The sequence below is a fragment of the Typopeltis vanoorti genome, chromosome 5 (assembly GCF_054136105.1).
Source record: "Typopeltis vanoorti isolate ZY-2024b chromosome 5, IOZ_Tvanoo_1.0, whole genome shotgun sequence".
Lineage (NCBI taxonomy): Eukaryota > Metazoa > Arthropoda > Arachnida > Uropygi > Thelyphonidae > Typopeltis > Typopeltis vanoorti.
This window is the reverse complement of record NC_143553.1, coordinates 135,339,827-135,354,243: the sequence shown is the minus strand read 5'-3', so window position 1 is coordinate 135,354,243 and position 14,417 is coordinate 135,339,827. Positions and strand designations below refer to the sequence as shown.

The window sequence follows — 14,417 nt, the reverse complement described above, 5'->3', positions numbered from 1 at the left end:
AACCTCACCCAGTGCTTCAGTTCATCCCACAGATGTTCAATAGGGTTGAGATCAGGACTCTGTGGAAACCAGTAAAATGTGGTGACGTTCACATTCACAAACCAAGGAGCTACAACAGCAGCCTTATGACACAGTGCAATGTCCAGATATCTCTCAGAGTTCAATGTTTGTGGCACTACAAACAGAGGTGTGAGCCAAACCAGGATAAACAGGACCATATCATTACACCTCCACCTCCGAATTTCATAGTTGGGGTTACGTACTCTGGTAAGAGACATTCACCAGCATCTGTTCAGTAGAGGGTATAGTGTGATTTGTCGCTTCATAACATAGCTTTCTGAGCTTCCACATTCCACTACATGCATTTTGCACCACTGAAAATGATGCTGAATATTGGTTTGGGTAATGTGGGACTTACATATTGTGGTCCTACCATGAAAACCCATGTTGTTAGCCTTGGTTCTGAATGATTTGTGCCCAGAACTCCGCATTCAACATGTCTGCTGACGAATGGCAGTTTTTACATATTACTCTTCGTTACACCCTACAGTCACATTTGGTGAGTGTGGTGGATCATCTACTGTGGGTAGCACTTGTAGTTGATGCCCTGTGCTTCCATCTCAGTATGGTATCACTGATTGTTGACCTGGGATGGCCCAATTTGTCAACAATTTACCAAACAGATAGACCTGCAACATGACATCCTATTACAACACCTCTTTCAAACTCCGTCAGTTCCCTTCTCATAGCCACTTCACTCAGACACAGTTGTACTGACTTGGAAGCATCATATTCCTCCAAATTATACCAGCTAGAAATGTGATTTGTTACACTGCACAATGCACCTTGCCCATGGGGGGTGTCTTGACTTCTTTCCAAGCAGGGTATCTCATCATGTTTTACCATCATATGCATTTGTGGTTTAAGCTAATAATGAGTACCATTTGGTTGGCTAAGTCCCAAATTGTCAGCCTGTTCTCATTTATTCAATAACCAGTAGATACCTGCTAATGGAGCACACCATGTGAAGGTGAGATTGAACATTAGGTCAGATGCCCGAGTTAGTTATCTGCATTCCTTAAAGGCAATGTGAAGTCTCCTCCCAGTTTACCTTTGCCTCTTCAGCAACCCTGTCAGCTTCAACAATAAAAAGACTAAAGATATGAAAATAGGCAGGAACATAGAAAACTTCAGCAGCATTCTCAATGGAGAACCCATAGAACAAATAAAAAATTCAGCTATTTAAGCACAGATTTTAGTGAAGATGGCAAATTAAATATGGAAATAGACAACAGAATAAGCAAAGCTGGTATGGTAGGTAGCCAGCTGAATAAATTTATATGGAATAAGAAAGAAATTAGCCAGAACATCAAACTAGCAGTATACAACGATGTTCAAACCAGTTTTAAATTATGGATCTGAGAATTGGGTCAGAAATAAAGGACTTAATCAAAGACTAAAGATTAAGATATGAGAGTTCTGAGAAAGATTAGGAGAGTGAACAGATGGCATCAATGGTAGAATCATGTTAAAAATGAAGATATTAGAAAGGAACTTGACATTGTTAGCATTCAAGAATGTGCAAGCATAGCTAATCTAAGATGGTATGGCTACTTAAATAGAATGGGTGAGGAAAGGTTAGCAAAACAGATGTTTGATACCAAGATGGCAGGAAAGAGACCAAGAGGAGGACCAAGGTCTAGGTGGATTGATTCAGTCAGCTTAGACATACGAAATATTATATATGTGCTCACAAGTAATAGACTAATTTGGAGGAAAATTGTTGATAAGAAATTAATAATGATGTAAACTTAATCATGAAGTGCTATCATAGTAGCCTGCATACTCATACATATCTGGAAATTCATAATGATCTATATATTCAGTAGCAGTTTGTACCACTGCTTTGATTTTTTTTTTAGAAATAAAAAAATGTCACATTAATGACACATTTTTAATTGTTTCTGAGGTATTTTAATTCCATTTTTTTTTTCATATTTGACATTAACTGATTTTAAATGTTATCCTGATTAGAAATATGCATATTAGGATAAAATGTAATGTTAAACTTAACATACTGATTGACAGATATTAGTTATCCAAAGTTAACCAAAAATTAGTGAAAAACTTGTTTTACACTCTGTCAGACAGAAGCAGACAATGGTTGGAAACCAAATACAGAAAGACTAGTTGGAAAAAAAAAAGTTAGAAAAAAATGAATAGACTACCTGTATTTAAATACTGTAGATACAAGTTCAAGCTTAAAGGAAAAAGTACTCTGTACATATTATGTAAAAAATAAAATAAAATACCTTTTATTCAACTTACCAACAACTTCAAGAGAGAAAGAATCATTTACAGTTCCTAATGCATTATGAACAATGCATGTGTAATTTCCACTATCAGAAACTTGAAGATTGCGAAGATGTAGAGACCATCGTCCTTTCTTAGCCCGTTGAAGATGCTCCTCTAATAACTGATTATTTTTCAGCCATATGACCTGAGGTGGAGGATCTCCTGTGGCAACACACTTAAACTTAACAGCACTTCCTACAGGCCTCTGGACCATGCTTCGTTCATATTTTGATGTATGAGGTAATCTTGGTTTTTCTAAAATGATAAAAAAGCAAAACAAAATCATTTGAAAACAAATACTGAAAGGTTCATCTCTGAAATAAGTATCAATTTATCAACAATCTCATAATTAATGTATTGCTTGTGTATACATTGTAATCAGGCCCGTTTCTATATTTCGCGGGGCCCTGTGCGAAATGGAAAAGCAGTGCCCCTGAAAGTTAGTAACATTTATGGAAATTTTTAATGGAAGAATATCTTGTTAATTAATTAATTAAATCAAATATGAAAAATATTTATGCACATAAATAAACAAGTATGCTCTTTAGCATCAATTTAAGTAAAGGGAAAAAATTTGTTAAAAATATAAATGTTTGTATGTACATGATATATTATTTTATTATGTAAGTACACATTATCATATAAATACATCAGAACAATCATTTATTTAATAATATAAATAATAATATAAAAATATGAAAAAAAGTATCCATTTTTACTATAAAGAATGAAATATATGTATAACAACTTATAAGATTTAAAAGAAATCTTAATATATTAAATTTTATTTAACCTAATGCGCTTATTAATAAAATCATTTATAATGCCATCAAAATTCAAATTTTTTTGCAATTTCATGCTGCTCTATAGATATTATTGCCAGGGACGACAAACGTTCTTGAGACATAGAAGATTGCAAATAGGTTTTTATTAATTTTAATTTGGAAAATGACCTTTCTGCTAATGCGACCGTAACTGGACTGGTCAATAATATTTTAAATGTCATAGCAATATTTGGATAAATATCCAACAAATTATTTGCAATTATGAATTTTAAAATATTAATAGGTGCATCTTCTGGAAAATATTTCTAAAAATAATTAATTCATTGCAAAATTTAGATTTATCAATATCTGTATTTAATTTTTGATACAGCTGTTTGCAGCAAAATTTTAATTCATTTTCTGTTATTTTTCTTATTAATTTCATATCATAAAGAAATCCAAATGATTTTTCATGAATTTCATACAATTTAAATCTTTATTTGACAGATTGTAGAGCAGTATATGTATAAAATGTAATTTGTATAAAATTACAAAAAATAAATTTATCCTAAAATTATCTTTATCACCTATGTGTGATTCATCAGGTGTTTAATAATAAAAAAATACTTTTCTTCGACGTACTTGACTTTCTTTAAATTTAATTTCTATTTCTAATAGATTTGACAGTTCTTTAGCAATCTCAAAACAGCTATCAAATCCTGATATTCCCTGCTCTTCAAAGTACTGCACTAACTCTTTAATATGCTTAGTTGCTACGTCTATGGAAATTTTTGCATTTTGTAATACTTGACTTACTAAATTAACCTTTGACAAAAGCTCATACCAAATTACAAGGCTTAGTATAAACTCAAATGAATCTATTTGTTCATATATTGAAACCACTTCTACTTTGATAGTATTATCTGATGCAGTTTTAAATAATTCTTTTAGTGCATTTAAAAATTCTGGGATTTGAAAACGTACAGCTCTAATTGATTCTATTTCTACATTCCCATCTTGTATCACATAACGGTTTTGGAGTTAATTGTTTAACAAATTTCTTTAATATGTTCCAATGTGAAGTTGAGGCAGCAAATAATGTATATATTTTTTGTATAACATTAAAAAAAATTTATTGCTATAATTGATGATTTTGAGACATCCCCTAAAATCAAATTTAAATTATGACAGGCACAAGGAGTATAAAATGCCTTTTTGTTTTCATTTAAAATCTAAGCACGGACTCCCTTATATACTCCTTTCATATTCGCTCCGTTATCATACCCTTGCCCTCTACAATCTGACAATTTAAGATTTAATTTATTCAAAAGTGATTTTATATTTTCATAGATACCTTTTACCAGTAGTGTCATTAGTTGTTAAAAACGTCAAGTGTTCACGAATTTCAATATCTGCTTCAAATATATGTAAAAATCTAAAAACTACTGAAATTTGGTCCTGATGACTAACATCAGGAGTACAATTGAGAATTATTGAATAGTACTTTGCCTGTCATATCATATTTACAATATTTTGTTGAATTTCGGTTCCCATATCAACAATTAATTCATTTTGCACGATGGGTGATAGATATGAATTTTGTTTCTTACCTATAATTTTTTTTTACGAACATCGCATTGAATGATCTTTTAAAAGTGGATCAACTTCTGCAATTAATTCTATGATTCGAAAAAAATTACCATTATGGACTGTGTACAAAGTTTCAAAATTACCTTTAAAAGCTAAATTATGTTCGGATAAATAAAGAATTGCTGCTACTATTCGTTTTAAAACATTTCTTAACCATTCTGTTTCAAATTTTATGACATTTTGATTTGCCTGATCAATTGTATTGTGATTTTTTAAATTACATTCCATTTGTGTCCATGAATACACGCATTTCATGTGCACTGGATTTCGTTCATGCAACAAAAACAAAAAATAGAGTTGGAAGAGTTTGAATATACAAGCCATCTTCTGTTTTGCTTCTCTCTGTTTGCAATTGTCCTAACATAGTGAGCTGTGGAAAAACACCTCTTGTTGTCATCTTTTGGAAAATCATTTTCAGTCGGTGGAGACAGTGGACCACGTTGTACAATTTGTGTTAGTGTTGTGTTGTTCAAAATTTTGAGCCATGTTGCTGGATCATCAATAGTAAATAGTTCACCTTCCTCTGGTGTCCCAGTTTTAGGATCTTCAGTACTCATTGTTTGACCAAACACATCATGTTCTCCGCTTCCTTTGAGTATTTCAGAACTCTCATTATTAATTAATATCGAAGCCAAAGAACTGTTTGTAGTTATTTCAGAACTCCCGTTATCAACTGATATATCTAAACAAATATGAGTTCAACTTCATAAATATAAACAGTGAATTTCTTTGACATTCCTCAGCTGCTTCGTTTTCTTGTTTTCGCTTTCGTTTTTCATGCCCACTTGGGTATTTTCTTCCATAATAATCTCTCTCTCTCACAACTAGTCATACTCTAGAATTAAATACGATAGATTTAATTATAAAATAAGTTAATAAATTAAAACAAAATTACTTACTTGATTAATAAAATATATCTAAAATAGATAATATTAGAAAAAAAAAATCTAATATAGATTGAAAACTGCTATTGAAGAAAAATTCTGATGTCAAATAACCTAAAACCAGTTTACAAAATATATTTTTTTAAGATATTTTGCAAGTAATGTCACATAAAAAAATTGCCATGACAGTACGTGTATATACTTATGTTCATAAAATCATAAACTAAAATCAAAAACCTCCTTAGAATTATTAAAAACACCTGTTTTAAAATGCACTTTTCCCTATTTAACACTATGTTGTACGATATTGTTATATATCTTAGAGTAGTTTCAAATACTACTGCTCTAGCGCTACAATCTTATTTCGCTTACTATAACAACAATAGTTGGTTGTAAAATTATATACATATATTTTTCTATATAATAATTTTTTTATATAATAATTACAATATTAATTTATATAATAATTAAAAAAATTAATTGCCACCGCACAGTTTGCACACCCATGAATACGGCCCTGATTGTAATGTGCACACGTTCATATGTTTGTTAATTTCATCTTACTTTTTATAATCTTGATAAAGTCAGCAACATCCTACAAAATGTGCATAAGTGTCTAATCTTCCTGTGATTAATAAATATGGAAATACCATGAAAACTAATAAGTAAGTTTTATTATAAAGGAAATAAAATTATTATTATATACGTATCTCAATGGAGTCTGAAGACTCCATTGAGATACTCGTTGTGGGAGACACTATTCACACAATATCTATCATTTCTGTCCTTAAGCTCATTCACCACGGAAACACTCACAACTGCCTCTGCCAATTCCTTCAACCACCCTCCAAGCACAAAAAATCTCGTTCTAACACCTTTGCTAACTATACTCTTATACAACTTTCTGGGGTGACCCTCTCCCTTGTTTTCTTATCTGCCATGCACTGAAAGAATCTTCAGTGTCAATCCTATAAAACCCTTTAATAATTTATATGCATCTATCATGTCCCCACTTTTTTTTTGCCTATCAGCTAGTGTTTGAAACCCATAGACTTTCAATCTATTCTCATAGGGACCATTTCATAGACCTGCCATAATCTTCATTGCTCACTGTGGATTCCCTGCTTATCGATGTGTTTTTCAACAACCGCATAATCTGATGTGCTGCTTTGGTTACTTTTGCAATATGTCCTCAAAACACCAACTTCTTATCTGCAATCAACTGCAAGTCCCTGGCCTCATCAATTTCCTGTAACTCAGTTTCAACAGTATAGTACATAGCTTGCAATCTCTTCTTCCCAAAGTGCATCACTTACACTTGGTCATGTTAAACTGGCAGCCTACTGCTGTACATATTGTCAGTCTGTCTATGCCATTCTGCAGAATCTCTACATCATCACCATCATTGCCTGTCACTCTTCCCAGTTTTGCATTATCAGCAAACAACTCAGCAATTCCCCTCAAATCATATCCTATATCACTGCACAAATTAAACAGCAGAAGACCTAGCCCTGTGATTCATCACTAATCACCAATTGTTTTCTCCTGGACTGAACTCCTCCATAAACCACTCTGATATATCCTATAGCTACCCTCTAATCTAATTTAATCTTGCCAGCTTCATATCCATCCCTCATTCACTCCAATTTTTGCAACAGAGTTCCATGTGGAATCATGTCAAATGCCTTTGCAAAGTTTAGCAGTAGGCACTGAGTAACTATTTCCTTTATCCAACTCACTTGGTTACTTTAGTATAAAAAAGTAAGCAAATTACTAAGGCAAGACCTGCCACAAAACCATGCTGTCCCTTAAAAAGTATATTCCTATCTACCCTGTCTTTTACCAACTCCTCCAGTATCTCAACCATCACTCTTGAGATAATGATTGGCCTATTATTTGTTGCTTCTGGCAGCCTACTGCCAGAAGAGTCTACTGTCTTGGAGCCTCTTAAATGTATGCATTGGGATATTTTGTTCTCTTTCCATTCTGCTGACACTTAAATATGCACCAAGCCCTGGGAGTCCTCCACGTTGCAACAGCACTAAAGGAAAGAAGCCTGCATGAATGTTGAGGCCCAGGACAGAAAAGCAGTCAGTGGAACCAGTAATGAGATATAAGAGCCAGTTTAGATATGTGTCAGAAAAGATTTATGAGTACAATTTTATGTGTTTGTTTAGCATTAGAAGATAGACTGAACGTCCACAGGACACTTACAAAGTTTAATTGTGATTGTTTGTTCCGGACTGAGAAGCTGAAGATTAATTTGGGTAATTTAGATATGAGAAGCTTGTTAATTGAGATATATATATTGCATGAACATATTAGTATTGGAATGAGAATATAGCCTTATTTATGATAGTAATGCGGCATGATGTATGTACAATTGTTGTGATATTTAAATCTCAGATTTAGAATTGATTTTTGAGAGAGCCATTTCATTTAAGGATATTGTAAAATTGCTTCTTAGTTTAAAAAAAAACGGTTTGTTATGTTAAAAAAAATGTGTATTCACTGATCCTTAATCCGAACCTGTGAGAAGATATATAAGAGTAGCCACGACTGTCAATAAAACTTGAGATAGATCTAGAGAGATTCTGCAGGTAATCTTAATTATATTTAATACCTATAAAGGGGAATCTTGGTGGTGCAGTCACAACATCAAATAAATTCTTCAACATTCTCAAGGTATTAGAAATTAGATAACCTGTAGTAATCTAAAGTAAAGAGAAAGAGCCTAATAATAGAGCAAAGAGAACATAAGGTTAATAATAGCAAAATATTAATAAGGAACAACAGATAACACATTTTCAGTGATATTTTCTTTGCGTTAATTACACAGACTGCTGTTAGTAAAGAATGAAGACATACATAGCATAGACAAACTCAGTCATAGATGTTTTGGTAGCTGGATGGTTTTTTTGCCACACATTACTTTGTCTGGGAAAAAGATTGGATTTTAGTTCATCTCTGACAGGAGTAACTTTATTAGGCCTTCTTCAGGCAGGGCAAAATTAGTCAGCCTTAGAGATCTTCCAGTTCAAAGATTGATTGATGTGCAGTATTTCATACATGAGCATCATTGTCATAATAAGAAAATAGGTTGGGAACTACTGATATAAAACGTAGTGTCCATTTTTGCTGTGCAATTAATCAAATATTTTCTTTTTTGATGAAAAAGTTTATAAACTATATATTTTCTATGTGAATCCCAGTCACCAAGGCTGCAAACCAATTCATATTAGTACTGCCAAGAGACTAAGCATTTCATAATCTGGGAACGCTGATCTATGTTTGGTTTCTATAATCATGCTGCTTCCAGCCTGCAATGAGCAAGAAGTCTCACACTGAGTGATGAAAATCATCTGTCACCTAAAGATAAAGATATTAATGTATTGAATACGACCAATAATATTAATTTACTTCAGGAGAATGCAAACCATGCATTCTTTATCCTGCAAGTTATCCATACTTTAAACCCAGAATTAACTGATTTTATTTTTTATCATACAATTCCAATTTTGTGCTAAAGTTTTTCTTATCAGTTGTAGTTAGTGACCTAACTACAACTGATAAGAAATCTACCAACATAAAAATACACTTTGCTAAATTTGATCTGGTAAATGATCTAAAATAAAGTTTTGCAGGAGCAAAAAAAGAATATCGAATGCATATTTTTATAAAGACAAATAATGACTTACCACCAATTGATCCTCTTCCAATATTTTCTGCTGAAGGGGCATCATCATTATCAGCTGTCATCCATGTTTCATAATCTTGTTCACCTGAACCAAATTTTAACATCAGAAAAATGCCTTGTATGCAAAACATTTGCACATAAAATGTGCAAATGTTTCAAAGAAATATATATAAAAATATATAACCACAAGAAAGAACATATCTTAAAACCCTTTAAACCCCCATGTTTCATCTGATATAAGCAACTGATATAACCGATTATATATTTGGTTTAATCCTTTATCCAAGTGTAAGCAAACAAAGTTTGCACCTGAAGTATTTTCAGGACTGGGGCAATTCGTGGTAAAGGTGGAATAAGTTCTGATCACTTGCCTTAGTATCTCCCATAATGCAAAGCACATCTCCTTGCGAACATGTATAATGCTATGCATTAAGGGAAGAGTCATTACCCAGACCGGTTTCGAGATTATGGCTCTGCTCAGGAGTAGGTTTTTGCCTGTCTTTGAGTGGGGCCACCGCTGAGATTATGGCTCTGCTTTGTTGTGGGGTGAGCCTGTCACTGAGTTGGACGGTCCTTTGGTCACTTGTAGGGAGTGATCTGGGGGACCGCTTAATTTTTAGAGTGTTCTTTACTTTAACAGCACCTCAATAAAGGTCGAAACCGGTGGAAACCACTAAGGTGGAAGTAATGCAGAAGTCATATCACCATATGCCAGTTGCCAAAAGGTGTCAACACCTTATTACTAAAATTCTCTGCATTAGAGATAGTTGATGGAAGGTTTTTGACTCAGCTATGCTACCAATTATATTTGGTTTAATCCTTTATCCAAGTGTAAGCAAACTATGTTTGAGCCTGAAGGTGGATTAAGTTCTGATCACTTGCCTTAGTATCTCCTATAATGCAAAGCACATCTCCTTGCAAGCATGTATAATGATATGCATTAAGGGAAGGGCCACTACCCAGACTGGTTTCGACCTTTATTGAAGTCTCATCAGTGGGAGCCAGATCCAGAGGTGATGATACTTATTCCACCTTTACCATGAGTTTCCCCAGTCCTGAAAATACTTCAGGTGCAAACTTTGTTTGCTTACACTTGGATAAAGGATTAAACCAAATATATAATTGGTAGGAAGTTTATTTTGCACTTGTTTAGACTATAATAAATTGAGTTTAATCCTTTATCCAAGTGTAAGCAAACAAAGTTTGCGCCTGAAAGTATCTTCAGGACTGAGGTAAGGTGGTGCAACTCTGAGCAAAGGTGGACCAAGATCTCATCACTCCTTGTCTCAGTATCTCCCATAATGCAAAGCACATCTCCTTGCAGACATGTATGCTGCTATGCATTAAGGGAAGGGCCACTACCCAGACCGGTTTCGACCTCTATTGAGGTCTCGTCAGTGGGAGGTAGACCCTGTTGGCAACTCGTATAGGTAAATATGACCTCTCCTGTTGCTTCTGTCTCCCACTGACGAGACCTCAATAAAGATCAAAAACGGTCGGGATAGAGGCCCTTCCCTTAATGCATAGCAGCATACATGTCTGCAAGGAGATGTGCTTTGCATTATTGGAGATACTGAGAAAAGGAGTGATGAGAGCTTGGTCCACCTTTGCTTGGAGTTGCATCACCTTACCTCAGTCCTGAAGATATTTTCAGGTGCTAACTTTGTTTGCTTACACTTGGATAAAGGATTAAACTAAATTTATTATAGTCTAACCAAGTGCAAAATAAACTTCCAACATCTTTCTCTAAATCCAGAGTAATCCAATAATAAGGTGGTACACCTGTTGGCAACTCGTATAGGTAAATATGACCTCTCCTATTGCTTCTGCCTTAGTATCTCCACGTTTGGGTCTGCCTCGCACTGACAAAACCTCAATAAAGGTCGAAAAAGATACTGAGACAAGGAGTGATGAGAGCTTGGTCCACCTTTGCTCAGAGTTGCCTGGTGTTGCACCACCTTACCTCAGTCCTGAAGATGTTTTCAGGTGCAAACTTTGTTTATTTACACTTAGATAAAGGATTAAACTAAATTTATTATATAATTGGTGGCATAGCCAAGTGAAAAAAACTTCCATCAACTATCTCTAATCCAGAGAATTTTAATAATAAGGTGTTGACACCTTTTGGCAACTGGTATATAGTGATATGACTTCTGTATTACTTCCATCTTAGTATCACCACCTCTGGGTCTGGTTCCCACTGATGAGACCTCAATAAAAGTCGAAACCGGTCTGGGTAGTGACCCTTCCCTTAATGCATAGCATTATACATGTTCGCAAGGAGATGTGCTTTGCATTATGGAAGATACTAAGGCAAGTGATCAGAACTTATTCCACCTTTTCCATGAGTTGCCCCAGTCCTGAAAATACTTCAGGCGCAAACGTTGTTTGCTTACACATGGATAAAGGATTAAACCTAATATATAATTGGTAGCATAGCCAAGTGAAAAAACTTCCATCAACTGATATAACCATCCAACTGGTTATATTATATCAGTTGCTTTAATATAATTTTTGTTCTAGATGTTTATCAGAACTTTACAGTCCCCCATCCTCGTATATATCACTGCCAAAGTGCATGCTCTCAAGCAGGCACTTGAACAGCATCTGCTAGTGCTATTAACCATAAAATATGATAGATCACATACCCAAAACAAGTAGCGTGACATTAACTTCAATACTTCCAAATCCATTCACTGCTCGACACATATAAACTCCACTGTCATCTGCCACTGCTTCCTTGATTCTGAGTGCACCACTGTTCAGTGTCCGAAATCTTTCCCCACCAAAAGTCAATAATGGTTCTTTGTTTTTGTGCCATTCGAAAAACAAAGTATCAGGATCTGCATGAACTGGACAAGGAAGAGTCACTGTTGTTCCTGTTTGTGCTATTTGCTGGATATTTTCTGATGATGGCAATAGTTGAGGTGGACCTGTAGAAGAAAAAAATCCTCTTTTAAACATATTTTCTTTATATATCTACATAAAACAAAAAGAACGGAATAATAATAGACAATACTGACTGGAAAAATCATATAATGAAAAACACTGCTAAATAAGATCAGAAATCACCAACCTCACAGGGTAGAAGATAAAAGACTATGAGATAGAGAGTAAGTATAGAAGACAACTACTGCCATTTCATGATCCTGAACTGTAACTCATGCTATTGTCTGCAGTGAAACGTCTATGATAGATTTTTCTAAATTGCACTTTTAAAGACTTTCTGAGAGAATAAATCTGCTTGCATGCTTCAACGAAATCAGGAATTGGCTGATAAAGGGTGTAGAAAAAAGTTTCCCTAATCAATGACTAAAATAATACCTCTAATGGTCTTTCTTCTATTATGGACAGTCCATTATGGAACCAGTAATGTTGTTACACAAACACCTTGTTGGAACAGTTGGTCTTTATTATTATGGAACATGACACCTCCAAGGAGTTCAAAGACTCATCACAAGAGACTACTCCACTCAACCTAAGCTATGCTATGCTATTTAATTGAATGCAGGCCTTTTCTGATCAAAGGGTGTAATATCCCATCATTCTTCCAGTTGCGCTACAAAAGTGTGGAAGTGATGAATATAATACACAGTCATTTGAAACCAATTTCTTACACGTATCACGATTACTAAACATGTAGTTTATCTTTAGTAATATGTATATATATCAAACCAGATTTTAGATACATTATTCTAACATGTAAATGCACAACATTCACTAAATTATATTATTAGTATTATTATATGTAGGTACCTCCAGGGAGTCGGGGACTCATCAAGGGAGGGCCATAAAAGGGGTAATTCCTTGATATTTATCTATCATATTATTATTATGTGACACCTCCAGGGAATCCAAGACTCATCACAGAAGGGCACCCTACTCTACTTCAATAAATACATCTCATCCTCTTCACTACTGCTTAATTCTCCTACTACGACACTACTACCAACAATGCCATCTACTGCCCATCATCACCAACACAGTATTTTTTTTGTCTGTAAATTGAGTGTGTGTGTGTGTGTGTGTTCTGAAGTCTGATTTGTCTGTATGCAGGATGAAAAACCCAAGTTTCCAGAGGGAAAAAAAATCCTGCTAATCCCATATGAGATTGGCTAACTCACCTTCAATTGAAAAAGCCCATATCAGGATTTCCCTCGTCACGACGAGAATCGAACACAGGTCTATTCCAATCAAAGGGGGCAATGTTCCACTGTTCTTCCAATTGCACTAAGGAGACACATTTACTAATGACACACTGACAAGGTCCATAGGGAGCATATTCCATTCACTCACCACACACACAATGAAGAGAACAGGAACCTTGCATTTTTCCTCAACACTCTTTCTCAGCTTCCATGGATGATCCCTGAGTTCTCTCCCTCCCCACCTGCTATGAGCTGCAAAATTTCCCATGTGAGAACCTTTTACTAACTTCTATCTGTCTATCATATCTCATCTCATCTCTTCCAGCCACTCAAACTTTCAAGACCACACTACTTCAATCTATCTTATATACAAAATTCCACAAACCAGATATAATTTTGGTTAGCTGATGCTGGACGTTTTCCACTGTTTCTTCATCTCTGTGGAATCCAGGTGACTATGTTTGAGCATAGGAGTGCAGATGTGGTCTTTTCGACATCGCAGTTATCTAATGTGATGCCTTAACCACCCCAGCAATGTGACCTCTAAATTTTATCTCACTGTCTGCTATTGCTCTCAAGTCTCTAGCTTCATCAACCACCTGCAACAAACATCCATTAATATAATAATCAGCATGCAATGTCACACATCCAAAAAGGCATATAAAAATCCCTCACATCAGGACGAGATCAGGACTCAAGTATTTTCCATTCGAAGGGCACAACAACATACCCGTTGTTCTTCCAATTGCGCTATGGAAGCAAGTAAAAAAAAAAAAAAAGATTTCTAATCAGCCTGCAAGCTTACTATATGAGGGTAGTCTGAAAGGTTCTCGGCCTAACAATGAAAAAACGAATTTATAATTTCAACATTATTTTTATTTTTCAACATAATCTCCCTTAAAACTAATACATTTATTCC

The 14,417-nt window shown here is 34.6% G+C and overlaps 1 protein-coding gene across 2 annotated transcripts in view; it reads right to left on the bottom strand.

The window, feature by feature from the left end:
• LOC150106840 (fibroblast growth factor receptor-like 1) overlaps positions 1-14,417 on the bottom strand; it is an 85,747-nt gene that overhangs the window by 15,960 nt on the left and 55,370 nt on the right. For both annotated transcript variants that reach the window (XM_090392750.1, XM_090392749.1), the window contains exons 3-5: positions 11,999-12,283; positions 9,352-9,435; positions 2,329-2,610 (exon numbers count right to left, since the gene is read on the bottom strand). In XM_090392750.1, the coding sequence (XP_090248876.1) occupies positions 2,329-2,610; positions 9,352-9,435; positions 11,999-12,283 (651 nt within the window). The remainder of the gene's footprint in view (positions 1-2,328; positions 2,611-9,351; positions 9,436-11,998; positions 12,284-14,417) is intronic.